General features: G+C 40.0%; 2 protein-coding genes across 2 annotated transcripts; one reads left to right on the top strand and one right to left on the bottom strand.

Moving 5' to 3' along the window:
* Window positions 1–128: 128 nt before the first annotated feature.
* Window positions 129–5,398, bottom strand: sec13 (SEC13 homolog, nuclear pore and COPII coat complex component). Its single transcript, XM_051416321.1, has 9 exons — window positions 5,260–5,398; window positions 4,953–4,997; window positions 3,459–3,574; window positions 3,130–3,281; window positions 2,892–3,025; window positions 2,614–2,747; window positions 1,994–2,114; window positions 1,526–1,672; window positions 129–1,031 (listed from the first exon to the last, which is right to left on the bottom strand). Exons 1-9 carry the CDS (start codon window positions 5,260–5,262, stop codon window positions 921–923), a joined length of 963 nt encoding a protein of 320 aa, XP_051272281.1. The 5' UTR covers window positions 5,263–5,398; the 3' UTR covers window positions 129–920.
* Window positions 5,399–6,921: 1,523 nt separating this feature from the next.
* cand2 (cullin-associated and neddylation-dissociated 2 (putative)) lies at window positions 6,922–22,362 on the top strand. Its single transcript, XM_051416296.1, has 24 exons — window positions 6,922–7,104; window positions 7,828–7,971; window positions 8,085–8,239; window positions 8,520–8,643; window positions 9,276–9,333; window positions 11,512–11,710; window positions 12,205–12,310; window positions 12,692–12,834; window positions 13,711–14,021; window positions 14,888–15,029; window positions 15,180–15,298; window positions 15,809–15,964; window positions 16,051–16,272; window positions 16,368–16,574; window positions 16,800–16,987; window positions 17,328–17,493; window positions 17,580–17,720; window positions 18,611–18,750; window positions 19,173–19,348; window positions 19,767–19,862; window positions 19,939–20,108; window positions 20,194–20,358; window positions 21,016–21,123; window positions 21,929–22,362. The coding sequence occupies exons 1-24, from the start codon at window positions 7,037–7,039 to the stop codon at window positions 22,157–22,159; spliced, it is 3,735 nt and encodes a 1,244-aa protein (XP_051272256.1). The 5' UTR covers window positions 6,922–7,036; the 3' UTR covers window positions 22,160–22,362.
* Window positions 22,363–23,789: the final 1,427 nt, after the last annotated feature.

The raw sequence follows: 23,789 nt of genomic DNA on the forward strand, positions 1-23,789 counted from the left end.
CCACAATAATATAATAACTATTAATAATAACCATATTAATAATAACCATATTAATGATATTAATATTAATAATAACTGTATTAGACATTTATGGCTGCAGGAGCAAAAAGAAAAGAAACCAAACACAGTTTTCAACATTATAGTTTAATTACATCAAATATGAAAAACACATTTATGGTTTCTGATCTGAAAAGAAAAAACACTAACTGTTTGCAGTTACACCTCATTCATGGTTGTCCTTGGCAACGCAGCGGCGGATTAATTAAGGCATGTTCTGCTGACGTTGTAGTTTGTGTACTCGTCAATAGTTTACTAAATAAATCATTAATTTACTAATTATTATTATTGTTGTTGTTAAGTGAGGACCAGGAAGTCATTTTTTGCTCTGATCTGTCTCACTCTCTGAGCAGGTGAGACAGTTTTGCACCAAACAGCTGACATACAACTGTCTCCTGCTCAAAATAAAGCTGGTTTTTTTTTTTTTAAATTAGCGGTTTGGGCTGAAATAAAAAGGTGTCGATGTCGGGATCATCCGGGGTTGTTCTCCGCTGGTGGAGGTGGAATGTTTCAGGAGCAGAGCATCATGGGATGGGATCGGGCGGGGGGGGGTTCGGGGTGAGTACTAAGTTATATTTGGACCAATGTTTATGTACATGTGGAAGCAAGAGACGGTGGAGTGCTGTCGTGTTTGTATCTGCGGAGATTCTCCGGCAGGTTTGTTTCACTTCTGATAAAATTTGGGAAAAACAGGAATCGAACAGCTGAACTCAAACTGCTGCTATCGAACAGAAAGGTGACACGAGCTCAATCTGTCTGCACGATGTTCTGTTTGCTCGAATGTCCGTCGTGTTAATTAACGCTGAATTCATCTTTGAAGATCGGGGGTCGCCGTTATCTCTCTCTCTCTCTGTGTGTGTGCGTCACTGCTCGCTCTGCTGTGTGTCTGTGATGGTGGAGACGGCTCCCTGACCCTTGCTGACGTCGCTGATACACGCCCACTGACCGTCCATCGACTCCTTCCACAGCGTCACCTTCAGACACACACACACACACACACACACACACACACACACACACACACACACACACACACACACACACACACACACACGTCAATAAAAACGACTTTAACTGGCAGACAAGTTCATAATAAGACAGTAGTAAAACAACTGGAGACACAAACAAAAAAAAGGATGAAAGACACTAAAATTAACAGATAATTGGATTAACTTGAGATTAAAGGCTGCAAGAAATAAATGTACTATGGGTCCCTGTAATTATTGGTAATAAATATAGCAAAATACTGTCAGCTAGCTTCGTCCAGACTCTTATCTGGCTGTCTCTCCGTTCACCGGTTATTTTGTTGTTTTTATTTTGGTCAACAGGACGCTGGTATTAAAAGTTACATATAGAACATATAATGTGTTTTTATTGTCTGCTCTGATGCAGCAGTGACTCAATCTAAGACAATCTACATTAAGTAGAAAAACAAGGCACTGTGCCAGTATTACTGTATGTATTTTACCTTGTTGTCTCCTCCAGAAACAGCCAGTATATTTCCAGTTATAGACCAGCTCACGTGCCAAACGACATCATTGAACTTATGGAGCAGTTTGGCCGTCCAGGTGTTTCCTGCGGGATCGTCACACGTCCAGATAAACACGCGTCCGTCCTACGAGAAAGTGCAAAAGGAAACGTTGACCAAAACCTCCCAATTAACTCTCGTGGTACAAAACCCAGCAGACTGTCTGTACATTGTTTGACTTTCACCTCTAACCAGGTAACTTGAACTAGAAGTTATCTCTGTCTCCACCTGGTGGTACAAATTGATAAATTCCCACTTTAACACGTCTCAGAGTAATAAAAGCTTAATTCAGTGTTCTCTAAATAAAGAGATTCCCAGATTCTGGCTGCTGCTGAGGAGAAGAAACTGTTGAACATGTGAAGTGTCTAAATAAAAATATATGATCCCTTTAATTCCAATAAATCTCACCTGGGAGCAGCTGGCGATGGTGCTGGTGGGAAGACCAATAGAAGGAGCCCAGCCGACGTCTCTCACCCAATCACTGTGAGCCTCCAGCTTCTGGTCCTCCTTCCACTGACCGTCTTCCTCTCTGAAGACGGGAAGTGACAACCAGAGACAACCAGAGACAATCAGAGACAACCAGAGACAATCAATGACAACCAGAGACAACCAGAGACAACCAGAGACAATCAGAGACAACCAGAGACAATCAGAGACAACCAGAGACAACCAGAGACAATCAGAGACAACCAGAGACAACCAGAGACAACCAGAGACAACCAGACAGTTCAGACTCACAATAAACTGAACGCTTTGCTCTGTCGAGACTGAGGACTTTGCTTTTGTTGATAAAACTGTGTGAAAACAATCCACAGTCTTCAGGAGGGTGACATTCTCAAGGTTTTAAAAAGCTCTCTCTGTGTTACAAAGTGAATTACTATAACTATACTATAAGAAGACACTGGGGGAGAGGGGCATTTGTGTCTTAGCTGCTGCTTTCTCCGCCGTTATCACAACTACTTTGGATTCAGAAATCCCTAGACGATTGGTCACTACACTCACAGAGAGTCCATCAAACAACAACTTACTTCCAGAGTTTGACCAGGTTGTCGCAGCCGCCGGAGACGAAGCGTTTGACGTAGTTCGGTTTCTGTCCCGACGGCTGATCGATCAGACTGCCTGGAACTACGGCAGGAGCCCAACTCACTGCGTTACAGCCGATCTGCAGGAAAAATACAACCGATTCCATCAACAGAGACACGTCTGAAAGGAGCAGCTCTCAAAGCAAATACAATAACAGAGTGTAGACACTCAGCTCAATGGAGTAAAATAGAGATATAAACTCAGAACTGTGTCTCAGACTCACAGTGTGTGCGTTGCTGATCTTCTTGACGTCCCACTGTTGATCCCCAGTAAACGTGAGAAGGGAAATGGCTCCATCAGAGCTTCCACAGGCCAGGATCAGACCAAAGTCGTAGGGACCCCAGCAGACAGAGTTCACTGTAGACACATGAACCAGACCAAAGTCTCAAGAAGCTGAAACCAAACCGGCTCCGACCAGCACGACTGGAAAATGTGAACGTATCACCCAGAGATCTACCGACCTGACGACTCGTGTCCGGTGTATTCGTACATCTTGTCCCAGGATCCGTTCTCCTCCTTCCAGACGATGACTTTCCGGTCGTAGGAGCAGGAAGCCAGAATGTTTCCGAACATCGGGTGAGCCCACGCCACCTGCCACACGGGACCCTCGTGGCTTCACAAACACAGAGACACAAAGTTAGTTCATAAAACTCAGAGTGAAAGAAAGGATGTAAACCAACAGCGAGCTGTTACAGGACACAAACTTACTGAATGTAATAAATTACCACTACTTATGGAGCGGACGCAGTTAACTTATACTCTGTGTATAATGTTATTTAACAGAATTTACCCTCTGAGGTCTGCTACCAGTATCTGCCCTCCGTTCCTGACATCAAAGATCTTCACGGTGCGGTCGGAGGAACAGGTGGCGAGTCGAGTACCGTAGTAATCCATCTGGGCATCGTGCTGAAACAGAGATTGCATAAAAAGTTACTAAAAGTATTAATATTCACAGGACATCTAAAATATATTCTTCCAACTCTTCCTGCAGTTATTGTGTTCACTGTGTTGAATATAATAATAAAATAATATAAAATGTCACTGAGTAAGATGGAAGAAGGTTGGGAAACAAACCAGGGAAGTACAATCTTTACAACAATCCTTTTGTTTGACATTTCTACATCAGGAAGTCTTCTGTGATGAAATGTAGGTTTGTAAGATTGTTTCCTAAAATGTCGCCTCATACTGCAAATATGGCACAATTAATAATTACACAGGGTCTGTAATTCACAATGTATGATGTAGGTATCAGTATCTTTAATTCACAGAATATAAACCCTAACATCACTGTGCATGTTCCACATTGAATCTGGTAAACCAGTTTAAAGTGTCCCAGTTTATCCTATTAACTATTAAACTGGGACCCAACACACACACACAGGTAGACTGCAGCTCTCCAGTGTTTCATTATAATGCTGTTCGTCACATATTTAAGCTTTATTAAAACAAACCGCAGCTTCTGTGACATCTGGACGATTTCCACAATATTCTGATTAACTGAGCAACCCTCAAAATATAATAACAATTACTGCAGCACAATTAAACTACAATAACAATTAAACTATAATAATAATTAAACTATAATAATAATTAAACTATAATAATAATTAAAACTATAATAACAAATAAACTATAATAACAAATAAACTATAATAATAATTAAAACTATAATAATAATTAAACTATAATAACAATTAAACTATAATAATAATTAAAACTATAATAATAATTAAACTATAATAATAATTAAACTATAATAATAATTAAACTATAATAATAATTAAACTATAATAATAATTAAACTATAACTGCAGCTGATTATTATCTGCTGTGACTGTCTCTGGGTGAAACTCACCAATCAGCCTGATCGATCAGTTAACTGGATATTTGATCATTTTAATACATTTCCAGGTGTTTCAATGTGTAAACGTCCAGGTTTTCCAGGTTTTCCAGGTTTTCCAGGACACGTGGACACAGAGTCAGCTGTGACAGTTTAAATATATAGTTATAGTTTCCTCTGAATTTACCTGAAGCTGCTTTTAAATCCCAGCAGCAGTTCCAGAGTAAACCCAGAGAGACAGACCCTCCAGATTAACGCTCATATAACTTTATATATTATATATTATAAGTTATATATATTATATATTATGAGTTATATATATAATATAAAACCTTATATAATATGAGTTATATATATTATATATTATACATTAGTTATATAAGTTATACATTATGAGTGAACCTCTCTGAGCAGCATGCTAACGTTATGAAGAGAGAAACTTACGATCATGTCCTCGTGGGAAGTGTCCACCGTGTTAATAACGGAAACCTGAGAACAAACACAACGAACCGCTTTAACCAGATAAACAGATAAACAGATAAACAGATAAACAGATAAACAATAATATATTTATATATTTATATGTTAGCTGCACTGTTAGCCTCCCTGCTAACGAGCTAGCTACCCGGGGCACGTCAGCAGCTAACGGTGACCGGTAACGACCGTTAACGACCGTTGACGACCGTTGACGACCGTTGACGACCGTTAATAATCAGACTAACGGTCGTCAACGGACCGTTGTTAAACTCACCATGACTGCGGTTGAAACACCTCCGGATAATATTGATCCTGTTTTCTTCTCAATGAATCAATAAACCGGGGATCGATCAACTCTTCCGACGTGGCAACAAGTACAGGAGCAGCAGTTCCTACCGGCGGAAACAAAGACCCGGCGAACAAAGGTTCCACATGGAGAAAGTTCCTGCTGCTTCTTCGAGTTATTATATTATAATTATTATTATTATTATTATAGTTATAATATTATTATTATTATTATATAGTATTACAGTTATATTATTATTATATAGTATTATAGTTATATTATTATTATAGTTATATTATTATTATTATTATTATAGTTTTATTATTATTATTATTATTATTATTATAGTTATATTATTATTATTATTATTATTATTATTATAGTTATATTATTATTATTATTATTATTATTATAGTTATATTATTATAATTATTATATAGTATTATAGTTATAATATCCTACAAGTGCTGTTTACAAGAAGTTTTCAGAAGTAGTTATTTTACATTAAAAAATAAAAAAGGAAAAAAGGAAATACATAAAACACAAGAGATGAAACTAAGTGGTTAAAAATATTAAAGATAATTTTCGGTTATTTTTTGTTAAAGGGTTTTTTAAATGTGAAGCAATATGAGATGGTATCTTCTTTATTTAGTCTTTATTTAGTATTTATGTATTTTTAAAAACATTTTTATTAATGTAAAATCTATCTAAAATATAGGAGCAAATTAATACTACGTTTTTAATTACTGGATAATTTAGATTAAAAAGTACTAATAACAAATCATGTTCTTTAAATAAAAATCTTTTTTATCTTATTTTAAGTATATTTTTTGATCCAATTGGAAATCAGCCCAGAGTACTGCCACACTGTACACAGTAATTTACACTCAGTAAACTAATGTTCTAATGTTTCAATGTATTTGTCATCAATATTTACAAATCACAGAGTTTATGGGATAAATTCTATGTGTGATTTTAATTAATAGAGACAAGAATGAAATATTTCTCTATAAAACCTTCATACGTACACAGACGTCCTTCACAGTTAAATAAATAATAATAATAAAATATTGTCGGACTCATTCAGCTGAGGAAGTCATTCCTGTCTGTGATCATCAGACTCTAATATAACTCTGTAACTCCTCCTTCAGAGGGTCAAAACTCTGAGTCATTAAACTGTTAATGTCTCTGGTTATAAAGTGGATAAAGGTGCAATACACTGGATTATTCCCTCATTCTTTATTATTATGGTATTATTCTTGTAATAATTTATAACTTACTCTTTAAAAACATATACTATATTATGTCATTCATATATTACTTTATATATATATTATATTATTACTATAAGGTTCATAGGCTCTTCTATTTTTCTTACTTATATGTACATCCCTTTATATACATTTATATTTTATATATTGTGTTAGATATTGTAATATAAGTATTATTTATATTCTTTAATATTGAACAAACAGATTTCCCTCCAGAGATCAATAAAGTATTTCTGATTCTGATTATAAATACAGATCAATAACTCCCCCTCAGTGTTTATACCTCATGTGTCCACACGGTGGCGCCACAGCCCCCTGAACCCCCCCCTCTCCTCAGGTCTATTTATATCTGGACCGACAGTGTCAGGTTCCCCGCCGGTCAGTTACTCCTCTCCGGGCCTGTCTGTCTCTCGCCATGTTGTCCGGTTCAGTCTGTCGCTCCGGTGTTTGAGATCCAGTCGCAGAATAAAGTTTCAGCTGTTAAAGAAACAAAGATGTCGAATGTTTCTTATCACATCTCCAACCTGTTGGAGAAAATGACCTCGACCGACAAAGACTTCAGGTAGAGTGAACAACAGAGAGAGAGAGAGAGACCCTTTATGGACTCACTGTCATTATGTGTGAGTCATCTTACTACACAGAGGACATTTATTATTATTATTATTATTATTATTATTATTATTATTCTATAAGAGAAACACACTGGAGGTTAACCAGTTACATAAAGTGTGTCACTGTGTCTGTAAGTCAAGAACAACATGATAATACAGATTTTAATAACTTTATTCAGTTATTATTGATTCTTTACCACGTGTCTTATAATGTTATATCTTATATTTAATATATATATAATAACTAAATACCTTTTTTTCTCTGTGTGCTTTCATTTAACACCTCAGGGGAAAGAAAGAATTATCTCCAAATAAACAAATCTAACAACTCACTATTGTTAACACAACAAAAACAAACAGCAGGTCTTCATTATAATGCTGTTTTTGAATAAAAGAAAAACTACTATAGGTACTTTAGCTTTTATAGAACATAAAGCCTTCAAATAAATTATTATTATGGACGATAATAATCAGAATATTACACAATAATAGAAATGTCCCTTAATTATAATTATCTTATGATGGATATTAACTTTATTTATTAGCAGTTATTTGTCTGTTTTTGTCTCTTTTTATTTACTCTCAACTTCTTTTTCTGTGTGTGTTACTGTGTTTACTGTGTGTGTGTGTGTGTGTGTGTGTGTGTGTGTGTGTGTGTGTGTGTGTGCGACCAGGTTCATGGCCACCAACGACCTGATGCTGGAGCTCCAGAAGGACAGCATTAAACTGGACGAGGACAGCGAGAGGAAGGTGGTCACCATGCTGCTCAAACTGCTGGAGGACAAGAACGGGGAGGTTCAGAACCTCGCTGTGAAATGGTAACACACACACACACACACACACACACACACACACACACACACACACACACACACACACACAGGTAAGCGCTGTGATGAATAAAGTGTGTGTGTGTGTGTTTGATTTCCAGCCTGGCGCCTCTGGTGAGCAAGGTGAAGGAGCCTCAGGTGGAGACGATGGTGGACACACTCTGTTCCAACATGATGTCCGACAAAGAGCAGCTGAGAGACATTTCCAGTATGGGACTGAAGACTGTGATCGCTGAGCTGCCGCTGTCTTCATCAGGTGAGGAAGAGTCTTTTGTGTTGAGGCATTGAGAATATAGAAATATCTTCTCTCTGATGGTCGTGGTTGTTTGTGTCGGTCATATAGAGACAACAGTGTTAAACTGAGACTGTTTAATGGAACTGAAACTATATTTATTAATGTTACATTAATTGTTTCTTCTTTAATTTCCTCTCTGGGGTCTTTATTTATGTTGTTCAGCCTCCTCGATCCACATCCTTCACTTATATTGTATAATGTTGTGATATTGTGATTTTATGATTTTGATTTGACTCTCCAGGTTTGACTCTGACAGCCAGTGTGTGTAAGAAGATTACCTCTCAGCTGATTGGTGCAATGGGGAAACAGGAGGACGTGTCAGTTCAGTTAGAGGCTCTGGACATCCTGTCGGACATGTTGGGAAGGTAATCACGAATCATTACGAAACCTTTTAATACACAACATCCAGCAGGGCGTCAGTCGGTCGCTCCACCATTTTCATCCAGACTGAAATATCTAAATCTATAAATATCTAAATCTATCAATAAATATCTAAATATATCAATAAATATCTAAATCTATCAATAAATAACTTGTTAGTGAACTTGTTTTTTGTCTAGTTTAGCACGTAGCATATGTAAGTACAGGTGAGGAGGAAGTTGATCGAGGCTTGTTCAACTGTGATTGGAGGACAGAGCAAAAAGGGGCGGGGCTTAGGGAGGCTCTCCCTCAGGTTGAACTTTTCATCATAGCGCCACCATCAGGTCAAACTTGTAATTTGTCCCATAATTAAATACCTGTGAAACTACTCAGATTCCCATCAGCGCTAATAAACAAATGCTGGAATGCAAACATACTAAAATAATATAATTAACACGGTAAATATTATACCTGTTAATCATCAGCATGTTAACATTCTGACGTTAGCATTAAGCTCAAAGCGCCCTGAGTAAAGCCTCAGAGCTGCGACCACTGCTGGCACAAACTCTGACTGTTAGATATTAAATCACAGAGTTTAATTAATAAGTAAATTAAATATTATTTATTCTTCCTCCAGGCTGAGCGGCGCTCTGGTGAGTTTTCACAGCTCTCTGCTCTCCAGTCTGCTCCCTCAGGTAAGAAACTCAGAGAATTATATATATATATATATTACTTAATTTCACATTTCATGGTGAATGTTTTAATGTATATTAGATAAGTGATTCATTACAGTGACATTATTAACCTCTTATGTGTGTTTAGGTTGATTATTGTTTATATTCAGAGCTGAGAAGTAAAAAAAAAAAGCATTTTTACACTAATATCTGCATATTCAACTCCTTACAGGCTTGTTACTTTAGTTTATGTATCTGAAGGGGAATTATTGATTTATATTATTATGATTTCTGCATACCACAATATACAGTGGGTACAGAAAGTATTCAGACCCCTTTAAATTTTTCACTCTTTGTTTCATTGCAGCCATTTGCTAAAATCAAAAAAGTTCATTTAATTTCTCATTAATGTACACTCAGCACCCCATCTTGACAGAAAAAAACAGAAATGTAGAAATTTTTGCAAATTTATTAAAAAAGAAAAACTGAAACATCACATGGTCATAAGTATTCAGACCCTTTGCTCAGTATTGAGTAGAAGCACCCTTTTGAGCTACTACAGCCATGAGTCTTCTTGGGAATGATGCAACAAGTTTTTCACACCTGGATTTGGGGATCCTCTGCCAGTCTTCCTTGCAGATCCTCTCCAGTTCTGTCAGGTTGGATGGTGAACGTTGGTGGACAGCCATTTTCAGATCTCTCCAGAGATGCTCAATTGGGTTTAGGTCAGGGCTCTGGCTGGGCCAGTCAAGAATGGTCACAGAGTTGTTCCGAAGCCACTCCTTTGTTATTTTAGCTGTGTGCTTAGGGTTATTGTCTTGTTGGAAGGTGAACCTTCGGCCCAGTCTGAGGTCCTGAGCACTCTGGAAGAGGTTTTCTTCCAGGATATCTCTGTACTTGGCCGCATTCATCTTTCCTTCAATTGCAACCAGTCGTCCTGTCCCTGCAGCTGAAAAACATCCCCATAGCCTGATGCTGCCACCACCATGTTTCACTGTTGGGATTGTATTGGGCAGGTGATGAGCAGTGCCTGGTTTTCTCCACACATACCGCTTAGAATTAACGCCAAAAGTTCAATCTTGGTCTCATCAGACCAGAGAATCTTATTTCTCATAGTCTGGGAGTCCTTCATGTGTTTTTTGGCAAACTCTATGCGGGCTTTCATATGTCTTGCACTGAGGAGAGGCTTCCGTCGGGCCATTCTGCCATAAAGCCCCGACTGGTGCAGGGCTGCAGTGATAGTTGACTTTGTGGAACTTTCTCCCATCTCTCTACTGCATCTCTGGAGCTCAGCCACAGTGATCTTTGGGTTCTTCTTTACCTCTCTCACCAAGGCTCTTCTCCCACGATTGCTCAGTTTGGCTGGACGGCCAGGTCTAGGAAGAGTTCTGGTCGTCCCAAACTTCTTCCATTTAAGGATTATGGAGGCCACTGTGCTCTTAGGAACCTTGAGTGCTGCAGAAATTCTTTTGTAACCTTGGCCAGATCTGTGCCTTGCCACAATTCTGTCTCTGAGCTCCTTGGGCAGTTCCTTCGACCTCATGATTCTCATTTGCTCTGACATGCACTGTGAGCTGTAAGGTCTTATATAGACAGGTGTGTGCCTTTCCTAATCAAGTCCAATCAGTTTAATTAAACACAGCTAGACTCCAATGAAGGAGCAGGACCATCTCAAGGAGGATCAGAAGAAATGGACAGCATGTGAGTTAAATATGAGTGTCACAGCAAAGGGTCTGAATACTTATGACCATGTGATATTTCAGTTTTTCTTTTTTAATAAATTTGCAAAAATTTCTACATTTCTGTTTTTTTCTGTCAAGATGGGGTGCTGAGTGTACATTAATGAGAAATAAAATGAACTTTTTTGATTTTAGCAAATGGCTGCAATGAAACAAAGAGTGAAAAATTTAAAGGGGTCTGAATACTTTCCGTACCCAATGTATAACAAATATATAACAGGATGAAACAGACAAGAGAAGGAAACTCAGACACTTTATTATCTATATATTGATATAAACTGTAATTTAATGCACATATTTTAACATTCTTATCATTACTTTTATTTCTTATAATGGAAAAGTCTGTAACGCAGCTAATTTCCCCCTCAGGGATCAATAAAGTGACTCTGATTCTGTTTATTACCTATAATCAATAAATACTGAATGTTTTAAATGACAGAATAAAGTATGTTTGTCTCAGTTAACCAGCCCCAGGATGGCGGTCAGGAAGCGCTCCATCATGGCTCTCGGTCACCTGGTGCCCTGCTGTAGCCCCGCCCTCTTCTCCCAGCTGACCGAACACCTGTTGACGGAGCTCTCCAAGGCCCCGCCCACCTCGATGACGAGGACGTACATCCAGTGCCTAGCAACCATCAGTCGTCAGGGCGGCCATCGAGTCGGTGAGCTGTGTGACTGTTACTGTAAAGGCTTTGTGTCGGTTTACTTTAGTCTGACTTCTTTTCAGGTTATTTATTCTGTTATTGTGAACGTTTATTATTGGATGTATGGCTGAAACAACAGGACAAAGCTTGTTTTTTTGGTCGTTTGATTACGTTTGTTGGAGTTTCTCAGATAAAGTATGAACTAATGGTTCCTGTGTTATTACTTATTTATTACCAATAATTACCATTAATTACATAATGAAGCTTTTTGAAGGCGAAGCTTCAACAGGGACCCAAAGGACATTTATTTCTTGGGGCCTTTAATCTAAAGTTAATTAAATTATCTGCTAATTTTAGTGTCTTTCATCCTTTTTTGTTTGTGTCTCCAGTTGTTTTACTTTTTTTATTTCAGTATGTCAGTTACAGTAGTTTTTATTGACGTGCTGGACATTATATATGTGTGTGTGTGTGTGTGTGTGTGTGTGTGTGTGTGTGTGTGTGTCGTTCTGTAGGTGAACATTTAGAGAAGCTGATCCCGATGGTGGTTAAGTTCACCAGTGTGGAGGACGACGAGCTCAGAGAATATTGTTTCCAGGCCTTTGAAGCTTTTATACGCAGGTACACTACACACACACACACACACACACACCACACACACACACACACACACACACACACACACACACACACGCACACACTCACACACACACACACACACACACACAGAGACACACACACACACACACACACACACACACACACACACGCATACACACCACACACACACAAAACACACACACACACACACACACACACACACACACACACACACACACACACACAGACACAGACACACACCCACACACACACACACAGACACAGACCCACACCCCACACACACACACACACACACACACACAGACACACACCACACACACACACGCACACACACTTTCTCTCTCTCTATTATTCATATTGTGTCCATTGATTGATTGACAGGTGTCCAAAGGAGATGTCCCCCCACGTTGCCACGATAACACAGCTGTGTCTTAAGTTCATGACCTTTGACCCTAATTACAATTATGATGACGATGAGGAGGAGGAAGAAGATAGCATGGACATAGAGGATGTGCTTGATGAAGGTCTGTTTGTCTTTTACAGCAGTATTTACATCCTGCAGATGCTGCGTTACTAAAACTTTAAAATAATAAATGTTAAACTCGTTGAAGCTTTTAGTTTAAGCAGCGTAGTTTGTTGTAGATCGACACTGGTTGTTCAGTGTTAGGCTTTAATGGCTGATGTCTTTCTACAAGAACCCATAATGCAATGTTTGGCTTGTGTTTTCATTCAGATTGAGTCAGAGCTGCAACGATTAGTTAAATAATTCATTAGTTTGTCAACTATTTGAATAATTGATTCATAATTTTTGAGTCGTTTCTCAAGAAAAATGATCTAAATTCTCTGATTTCAGCTCCTACAATGTGAATATGTTCTTTAGTCCTCTATGACAGTAAACTGAATACCTTTTGGTTGTGGACAAAAAAGGCTTCATCTTGAACTCTGGGAAAATACCATTCACCATATTACATTTTATGGACCAAACAACTAATAGATTAATTGAGAACCTGATCGACAGATACATCGATAATGAAAATATTGGTTAGTTGTAGCTCTAGATTGATTGACTGAGTCCTGCTCTTTGGCATCAGGAAACACACTGAACATTTATTGCAATGATAATAAAATTAAAGGTGTGTTTGTCTCCTTATCAGTTTGTATGACTTCACAGATATAAATAACTTATTTATAAAAGAGAGAGATGACTCGTAAGTAATGCGTGAATTCAACCACTTTTTGTGTACAGTTAGAACAATAGTCACTCTTATACATTCTCTCAGTGGGTTAACTACTAGTCAGTGAAATTAAAATAACTGGGGATCCCCTCCGACCTTTAGGGGTCTCCAGACTCTATGTTGTTGAGTGAGAGTAAAGCTTTGCTGAAGTTCATCTTCTTCCAGAGTCAGACGATGAGTACAGCGACGACGACGACATGAGCTGGAAGGTGCGGCGCTCCTCCATCAAGTGTCTGGAGGCTTTGATCAGCACGAGGCGGGACCTTCTCCTCTCCTTCTACTCCTCCGTCTGCCCCGCTCTGCTGGCCCGGTTCAAGGAGCGAGAGGAAAACGTGAGGGCCGACGTCTTCGCTGCCTTTTCAACACTACTGAGGCAAACACGAGGGGGATCGAGTCACCACAGCCTCATCACAGCTGGTTCAGACTCAGTGATGAGCAGGGAGGAAGAGCCGGCAGTGACCATGCTGAAGAAACAGGTACAGAGTCTGTAACGTGACACTTTTTGTTCACTGTAAATCATTTTGAGCTTGTTTTAATTTGCTGCCTTACAAATGTGAGTTAGCTGAAAATGTAGTTTAAGTTTAATAAGCTTATGATATTAAGCTGAACCAACAACTGTTTGGTCACACTGACAAACATTAAAAACACATTTAAAGAGTCAGTTCTTCCTTTCACACAAAGAAGTGTAAGAGGGGAGGGATTGAATTAATATATTATTATTTTTATTATTAAGAAATAAACAACCACAACTCATCTAAAAGTGTATTTGAGACACACAACAAGTTTCAATCTCATATAGTTTCTCAAAACAAACTATAAAAAAAGAAAGTTCTCAGGAGAGTTTTAACTCTCAAACAATATGTGGATCAGGGTCTTTTAGAAACTTAATTTGGTTGAGTTGATTGTTAGTTGGGCGCCTCCAGAGGGAGGTGTTCCTGGCACGTCCAGCTGGGAGGAGGCCACGGGGCAGACCGAGGACCAGGTGGAGAGATTATATCTCCACACTGGCCTGGGAACGCCTCGGGATCCCCCAGTCAGAGTTGGCTGATGTGGCCAGGGAAAGGGAAGTTTGCTGGACTTGCTGCCCCCGCGACCCGAACCCGGATAAGCGGATGAAGACGATTGATTGAACTGTACATTCATTCAACAAGTCAGAAGAACTCATGTTTATAAGTTCTGATCTGGACTGAAAATAAAAACGAGCAATTTTGGGTTTAATTAAGTTGAAATAAATCATTCTTGTATATTTATGATGATGATTGATTCCACTAACTTCCTGTGTGTGTGTGTGTGTGTGTGTGTGTGTGTGTGTTTGTGTGTGTGTGTGTGTGTGTGTGTCCAGGTACCGGTGATCGTGAAGGCTCTCCACAGACAGCTGAAGGAGAAGAGCATTAAATCTCGACAGGGCTGCTTCTGTCTCCTCACTGAACTGGCTCACACTGTAACTGGAGCCCTGGAGCAACATATACCTGCTCTAATACCTGGTCACACACACACACACACACACACACACACACCCCCACACACACACACACACACACACACACACACACTCCTCCAAACATCTGTTTATCTTCTCCCTCAGCTGCTTCATTTTCCCTTCCTTGCTCCCTCTTTCCTCCTCCTTCCTCCAGGCATTGTCTTCTCCCTGACAGACAAGTCCACCTCCTCCACCATGAGGATCGATGCTCTCTCCTTCTTCCACGTCCTCCTCCTCTCCCACCCTCCTCAAGCCTTTCAGCCACACATGCAGGTCCTTTAAACCTCGTTTACAGCTCTGCTTCTGGATATTTGCACCCTGATGTGAACTATAAATAACGACAGCAGACTTACAGCAGCGGGGAGATTTCGGCTATTTCGATATAGTTATTCCCCCGGGTCGGATTTGGTCGGATTCCCCTTGAAATCAATGAAATGAGGTGGTAGAAACACCACTGCTGTTGTCCACGGGGTTCCTGGTTGGTACTTTAAGTAAAAGTATTAATACCACAGTGTAAAAATAGTCTGTTGACGAGTAAATGTTTCAAAAGTATAAGCATCAAAATATACTTAAAGTACCAAAAGTAAAAGTACTCATTATGCAGAATGACCCATTTCACTGGATTTTAATTATGAACGTGTTTGTGAAGCTGATTTGAATCGCTTTATAAACTGCAGGGTAGCTTAATCAATAATAACACATCATCATTTATAAGTTAACATAATAATAGTAAGTTTATAGTAATAAAAATGAGCCGATGAAGACTTCTGTTGGACCCTGCAGGTGCTGCTGCCTCCGGTGGTGGCGTGTGTGGAAGACACTTTCTATAAGATCACCTCGGAGGCTCTGCTGGTCGCCCAGCAGCTGGTCAGAGTGATGAGGCCGCAGGGACAGACCGCCACAGCGGGAGGATTCGACCCCAAACCATTCATCAGAGAGGTACGATGAGTCAGGGAGGACGGGGGCTGCTTCCTTAACTTTACAGTGAAGTAGATATGATCATAAAATGTGTGTTTGTCTCCAAGGTGTTTTCTGTAACCCTGAAGAGGCTGAAAGCAACAGACATCGACCAGGAAGTGAAAGAGAGGGCTATTTCCTGTATGGGTCACATGGTGTGTCACCTTGGCGACCACCTGCGGGCGGAGCTGCAGGGTGTATTGACGATATTCCTGGAGAGGTTAAAGAATGAGATCACAAGACTGACAGCCGTTCGGACCATCGCCCTCATCTCTGCTTCTCCATTAAAGGTTCAGTTTGTCTCAGAGGACACACACTTTTATTTATTTTACAAAATAACAAACTTCCTCTCTCTCTGTCTCTTTCTTGTCTCCGTCTCCTCCAGATCGACTTGTCGTCCATCCTGCCCGAAGCTCTGTCTGTGCTGGGGTCGTTCTTGAGGAAGAACCAACGTGTGCTGAAGCTCGGCACGCTGGCGTGTCTGACCGCGCTCGTCACGCATCACGCTGCCACCATCAAACCCGCGGCACTGGAGCCCGTGCTCAGTGAACTTCCTGCTCTGGTGGATGAGAGCGACATGCACGTATCACAGGTACTGAATTTAACACAAATACATGTTAATCATCCTCCTTACATCTCTTATTCTTATTTTCAGGTGATTATACGCAAATGAAAACATACCTATAAATATTATATTATATTTCTGCCAATAGATCCTCTTAAATGTTACACACTGGACCTTTAGCCTGCTTTCCATGACACAGCTGTTCTATAACAGTATAGATATTGTTATATAATGTTTAAATACCCTCTTTAGGTATCCGTCACCTTGCTGACCTGCATGGCCAAAGCCTGCCCCTCCTCTCTGGCTAAGATCAGCTCCTCCGTGCTGCCGGGAGTCTTCAGACTCGTCCATTCTCCACTGCTGCAGGGTGGAGCGCTGGCAGCCATACTGGACTTCCTGCAGGCACTGGTGCTATCCAAAACCAGTAACCTGGGCTACAGGTAACATGGTGGTTGTGGGTGAGCTATGTGTTGGCTCTGCCTAAGCCGACAACTATATAAAACTAGGAAAAGTGTTTTGTTTGGTGTTAGTTTCAGGTGGGAAAGCTGTTTAGGGTTGAGGATAATTGTTCAGGGTTTGTCTGTAATGTTTTTGATGACCCTAACAGGGGAATTTTATAGATTTTAGATCAGTTCACTTAGTCACTGCTTTGTCGGGATGATGGACAGTATGCAGGCCTTCAGTCACATATGGGCTGAGTGATGATGTGACAGGGATTCTCCTTGCAATGGTCCAATAAAGGACTTTGAAAACCTCTCCTCTCTCTCCTCCTCCTCTCAGTCAGTTGCTGAAGTCTCTCACAGATCCGTTTCACAGCTCTCAGTCCTCAGTGGACGGCGCCGTCATCCACAGACAGTCGTACCACTCGGTGGCTCGCTGTGTGGCTGCTCTGTCCTCCGCCTGTCCCAAAGAAACACCGGGCACTGTGGCCGGCCTCCTGCAGGAGGTGTGTGAGTGGTCGTTTTTTTACACTAGTAATGTACGAGACCTCCTTCTGTCTCAGTGTCAATGTATCTCCTCTCCTCTGCTCAGATTAAGAGTCCTGGTTCTCCCGAGTCTGCTCGAGTCCTCGCTCTGTTGTGTCTGGGGGAGGTGGGGAGGACTGGCAGCCTGGGAGGAAGCAAGGAGGTACAGGGAGTCATCCTGGAGGCCATCGCCTCAACCAATGAGGAGGTAACACCTGCATGTTTCTCAGGCTGCAAATTATAATTATTTTCATTTTCATTTTCATCATTTATCAGGTCAGTTATTTGTAACTGCAGCCAATACGACCTCCTCTCAGACATCACAAATACAAAGACTGCACAGCGTTCACACAGATAAAGAGACAGACAAACTCTGTAGCACACACACAAACTAGAGACAGAAGGGAAGAAGAGAAAGCTCTCCTGGGGGACAATGATCCTGATCCAAACGTCTGCAGGAGGCACCAACAGCCTGGAGAGAGAGGTTTCCAGATGTTTCCCTGATGGTCTAGCAGAGAGGAGTCTGAGTGAAAGAGAGAAGAAGATGAATGCAGCTAGAAACAAACGCTCCACATATCCAGCTATTCCTATATATATATTCCACCGCCTTCTTCAACAAATAGGAACTTAATTTCCTGATGAACGCGACAGGGTTCACACTTTATGTGGAAATACAAGTTTCAGTTAAAGTTGATTTGTTGAAACCAGAAAAATATTATTTGTGCTTCCTGTACTTAAATTAGTATTCTAGATTCAACATTTAAACTAAATCTAAACTTTGCTGTTGACAGTAAAGGCAGACAGGAAACAGACTGAGGAGGTTGGGAGATTGAAAAGATGAAGAGCAAAGGTTGAAAATGGATAGAATGATTGGTTGAAAGTGAGAATAACCTTCCCCATTTACTCCTCTGAAGCTTCACAGCTACAGTGACAGCATGGTTGCACCCGACAGCTCATCAGAAACTGTACAAATATAATTCAGTGGTTTTTAAAAAGAGGAAGTATCCTCAGCTAAACCTTTGTCAGGTTGAATGAAGGTGAAAAAAGAACTTCACACTTCTGCTTTTAATATTAATAATGTCTAGTTTGTGGTTCCAGGTGAAGACGGCGGCGTCCTGCGCTTTAGGCAGCATGGCGGTCGGCAGCCTGAACGACTACCTGCCCTTCCTGCTGAAGGAGATCTCCTCACAGCCGCGCAGACAATACCTGCTCCTACACTCGCTCAAAGAGGTCATCAGGTGTGCGTCTGTTTCTATTTCAGTGTTAGCTTTTCTTTTTCTCTTCTCGTCTTTCTGGATTAACTGTGTGACGACGCTGCTCCAGGAAAGGTCACACTGTGGCGTCCTCAAGTGGCAGCGAAAGACAGATTCTGAACTTTATAGAATATTATTAAACATAAACATAGAGAAATCAAATCATGTAACTTTCACGTTTGGTTTGTGTATTGTACAACAGTGGTGGAAGCAGAATGAGAGAGAGGGATAATTTATGCTGGTAACAGACTTATTTTGTCATAAAACTCAGATTCCATTAAAAGTTCAGTAGAGCTTTTCTCCAACTACTCTTCCTCTCCTGTCCTCTTGCTGAATACCTTCTCTCTCTCTCTCTCTCTCTCTCTCTCTCTCTCTCTCTCTCTCTCTCTCTCTCTCTCTCTACCCAGTGCCTGTCCAGCCTCTAGTCTCTCGCCCCATGTGGAGTCTATCTGGGCCTTGCTGTTTCAGAACTGCGAGTGTCAGGAGGAGGGGACCAGGAATCTGGTGGCCGAATGTCTGGGAAAACTGACTTTAGTCAACGCTGCCCAACTATTACCCAGACTTAAACAGCAACTTAAAGCTGGTACGATGTGTGAGGAGGGAAATGTGTGTGAGTTTGGGAAGTTTCACTGTGATAACGGCTGCAGGATGGAAGATATTTGTGATGACGGAAGGAGGTATTTTGCTCTGGGCCAGATTGTTATGGAGTTTAAGATGGTTTGTAAGCAGTTTTTTAAGACCATAATGAACATTTAGAGGTTCAGTATGTAATATTTAGGAGGATCTATTGTCAGAAATTACAATAGGTATGTTTTCATTAGTGTATAATCACCTGAGATGTTTTAATCTGAATGAATGAATGTGTAATGCTGTGATTAAGTTATTGTTGCTGCCCCCGGGAGACCACAGTCCTCTTCCATTGTTACGTTAAAGGTTAATTTATAAAGTAACACAAATAAAACAATTATTTTAAAAACTCTTCATCCTGCCCCCCCTCTCAGGCTCTCCTCTGGCTCGCAGCACGGTGGTGACCGCTATCAAGTTCACTATTGTTGACCAACCTGCTCCCATAGATTCACTGCTGAAGGACTGCATCGGTAAGACACACAAACCAAACACTAAGTCCCAGTCCTGAACTCTCCACTAGCAAATGATTTCACCTCTGTTTGCCAGGTGACTTCCTGAAGACCCTGCAGGATAAGGACATCAACGTGCGCCGTGTCGCTTTGGTGATGTTTAACTCTGCAGCTCACAACAAACCATCTCTCATCCGTGGTCTCCTAGCAACAGTGCTGCCTCACCTGTATAAGGAGACCCAGATCAGGAAGGACCTCATCAGAGAAGTGTGTTCAGGAGGCTGAGAACGTTTGTTTCTGATGCTTTTGAAAGCTCTCTGTGTGCATGTGTAACTCTGTATGTGCACTGCAGGTGGAGATGGGTCCATTCAAACACACTGTGGATGATGGGTTGGACGTGCGTAAAGCGGCGTTCGAGTGTATGTACACGTTGCTGGACAGCTGCCTGGAGGGGTTGGACGTCCTGCAGTTCCTCGATCATGTAGAGGAAGGACTCAAAGATCACTATGATATCAGGGTGAGTAGAAAGGTCACACAACGACAACCCAGTGGACTGAAACACATTTACTGGCTGCTCACACACACACACACACACACACACACACACACACACACACACACACACACACAGGGGCTTAAAAGGTCTAAAATCTGAATTTTAATGATTTTGAAAGGTCTTAAAATTGCTTAAATGCATTTCTTTTTATCATGTTGTGAAACTCACACGAACCAAAACGGATTTTCCTTCATAATCTTTTTATAACGGCCTTAAAAAGGTCTTAAAAAGTATAAATTTAACCAGTTGAAACCTGCAGAAAGCCTGTAATTGACCCTCAATCAATCAATAAATTAAGGTTCGCCTGCTGAAAATCTCAAACCTAATGAACAACATTAAGACATAAAGCATGTGTTAACAACTACATTATGAATTATTCATCCTAAATTTGTTCAGAAACCGATTTTGTTGAGACTTTAGGAAAACCAATGAAAGCCCGTATGTGCGTATTGATCCAGTTGGGTGTTGGGGTTCATCAAACTGTAAATGCATAAATGTTCATTCAAGCCTCTGCAGTGGGCGACACAGTGCACAAGCAGCGGTTGTTTAATTGTTGTGTATTTCTTTGTGTTTCTGTGTGTGTTTCTTTGTGTGTTTCTGTGTGTGTGCGCGCTGTAGATGCTCACGTTCCTGATGTTAGCCAGACTGGCGTCTCTGTGTCCTGCTGCCGTTCTCCAAAGACTGGACAGACTGATAGAACCGCTGAAGGCCACCTGCACTACCAAGGTACTGACACTCTTAAAGTCAATAATTCATGTTGTAGTTGGTATAAATGCTGAAGTATGGCACTGCGTGGACATCAGTCAACCAGCAGGCTTTGCAAACACGATTCATCAGAAAACTTGCTTCTAGGGCGACTTTGACCTACTATACTTGTTAGGTATGTCTGCTCTAACTAAGCTACTAACATTAGCATTCCCGGCTTGATTGATTGATTGATTGATTGATTTTATTTAAGTGTTCTTATGAGCTTACGAGACACTAAAGCAACCTCAGCCAAGATTGCCACATGATAAATAATAATATACAGTTCCACAAAAACAGAAAGCATTTCATAGGATTGAATTTTCATGAATTTTTAAAATCCCAACAACAATGCAACCTCCCTCTATTACTTATTTTGTATTTGGGACAAGTTGGAGGACTATACATATGTAGACATTATATTAACGTTTATATTACATCTCCATATATCTATTTATATTTATATTCTAGAAGGCAATAGCAACATTTCTTCCCATGTTTCTTTATCTCTCTCCACCTTAAGCAGTGCACTCAAAGACTCTTGTTAAACCTTTCAAAACAAACATGATTATAGACGTTTATAAAGCCTTGTAAATGTGCTTATAATGCATTATAGTTGTGTTGCTGAAAGGTTTTCTGGCAGAAAGCAAACTTATCCTGTGTGTGCGATACTGATGTCCAACACTGTGTGTATTCCCTCCTGTAGAATACATAATGCAGTAGTATTGTAGTTTATATTGTAGTATATAAGCGTGCGATGACACTGAAATGAATCCCGACCCCGTAGGTGAAGGCCGGCTCTGTGAAGCAGGAGTTTGAGAAGCAGGAGGAGTTGCGGCGCTCTGCCATGCGTGCCGTCGCCGCCCTGCTGGCCGTGCCCGAGGTGGAGAGGAGCCCCAGCATGGCCGACTTCGCCAACCAGATCAGAACCAACGCTGACATGGCGTCCATCTACCAGAGCGTCCAGGGAGGCGAGGGAGGGGGCTTTGGACCCGCAGAGAGCATGGACATGAGCTAGACACCGAATGTTTGATTATGATGGGTCTTTTTATAGACACGGTTTAGATACAGTAGATAAAAACACTCCTGTTATACATTTCCTCTCTGGCATTAATCCATTTAATGATAAACATGTGGTCAACTTACTGACTGACCTTCGTGTTCAGTAAGATTTGGGTTTGATTGAATTCACATGAATTAAAGTGGAAGCAACACTGTGAACATTTCAGTGCAGTTTGTGTCTGATGGATTTCTCTTTTAAGATCTAACAACTGATGAACTGTTGGGCCACTAAAGTTTAAATCATCACGTAACAGCTGACGTGTTTGTCTTTCCATCCAGTGTCAACAGGAACATGACATCACCACAAACGTCTTCATATTTCACTCAGGAAGGAAATGTGGTCAGTGAGTTGTAAGAACTCGTCAGAACAGAAAACCACACGCAGTAACACAAGTTATTTTCAGAGCATTGCGCAGCGAGTGATATTAATCTGTGTCAAAAACCTTTTAGAAGAGCAACGTTTTTCCACTTGGACGCCGATTTCTAACATTGATACGACTGAAGTTTTAAAAATGCCCCCATTGGATTTCAAAATCAAAGTAAGAATTTATTAAACTATTAGTTTTTTGACTTTTTGACAATAAAAAAATACAAATAAAATGACAATATGATGACAGATTAACTGCAGAACACATCATTTATTTGTATTTTATACATTATATTTAGCAAAACATAATATATAACATATACAAACAGGTGTGAGTTATAACAGTGGCACATAAGCAATATTATGAGTGAAAAAGTAAGGTTTATAATGAAATGGGATCCTACAAATATACAAATATTTTGTAATAAATGTACTTTTTTTGTATTTCATAAGTCAACATACGATACGTCCCATATCTCTGCTTCAGTGTTTGAAACCCAGAACACAATACCTCATGAGAATGGGTAAAAATACAACAACATACACAGGAATGTGACTGTGGTCCTTTATACAGATACAGTTAATAATTGGGGTAATTGGGGTTTAAGGCCCAGGGGACGCAGATATATTATAGATTTAGGATTTGGGTTAGGTGCAGGGGCCCTGGAGAGAATGCTGGATGTCACTAATTCAGATAAATTATGAGATAATAAATAAATATAAATCTTTAATTTTAAAGTGAATGCAATACACTACCTGGTGTACCTATAGTTTGATATTATGCATTCATTTAAAAAAGGATAATCTGTCATTTGTTTAAGTAAAGTACTGTAATCACAATGTTTATGTGCTTTGGATACGATATTTCTCCCCATTGGAAGCTTTTCTATTCACTAATACTGGAAAATTCATAATAATCAGTAGGTGTGTTTAAAGTCAGTAAACAGTAAACAACTGACCGGAAGTGGAGGGGCAGACACTATCCCTACTATACCTTGGAAATGTCAATTTAATGTTGAAAAATCTTGTTTTAAATGTGTCAATTTTTTTTAAATATCATATAATTGGGGGGGAAATGCACTTTAAAATATTAAAACAACAGAAATGTAACAAAGCAACAATAATCATGACCCGCTGTATATTTCAGAAGCAATGTTAAAATATTAATTCATAATAATAATAATTAACATTAATATTAATATTAATATTAAAATATGAC

The sequence above is a fragment of the Dicentrarchus labrax genome, unplaced genomic scaffold (genome assembly GCF_905237075.1).
Source record: "Dicentrarchus labrax unplaced genomic scaffold, dlabrax2021, whole genome shotgun sequence".
NCBI lineage: Eukaryota > Metazoa > Chordata > Actinopteri > Moronidae > Dicentrarchus > Dicentrarchus labrax.

Excerpts from the sequence above, each read along its gene's own strand:
- sec13 (XM_051416321.1), bottom strand. Across the intron at positions 3,575-4,952 it reads CTTCCCACGAGGACATGATC|CACGATGCCCAGATGGATTA; the intron begins GTAAGTTTCTCT and ends TCTCTGTTTCAG. Across the intron at positions 1,673-1,993 it reads CCATCGCCAGCTGCTCCCAG|GACGGACGCGTGTTTATCTG; the intron begins GTGAGATTTATT and ends ACTTTCTCGTAG.
- cand2 (XM_051416296.1), top strand. The coding sequence starts at position 7,037 with ATGTCGAATGTTTCTTATCACATCTCCAACCTGTTGGAGAAAATGACC. Across the intron at positions 16,575-16,799 it reads GCGACATGCACGTATCACAG|GTATCCGTCACCTTGCTGAC; the intron begins GTACTGAATTTA and ends TACCCTCTTTAG. Across the intron at positions 18,751-19,172 it reads TCGCTCAAAGAGGTCATCAG|TGCCTGTCCAGCCTCTAGTC; the intron begins GTGTGCGTCTGT and ends CTCTCTACCCAG.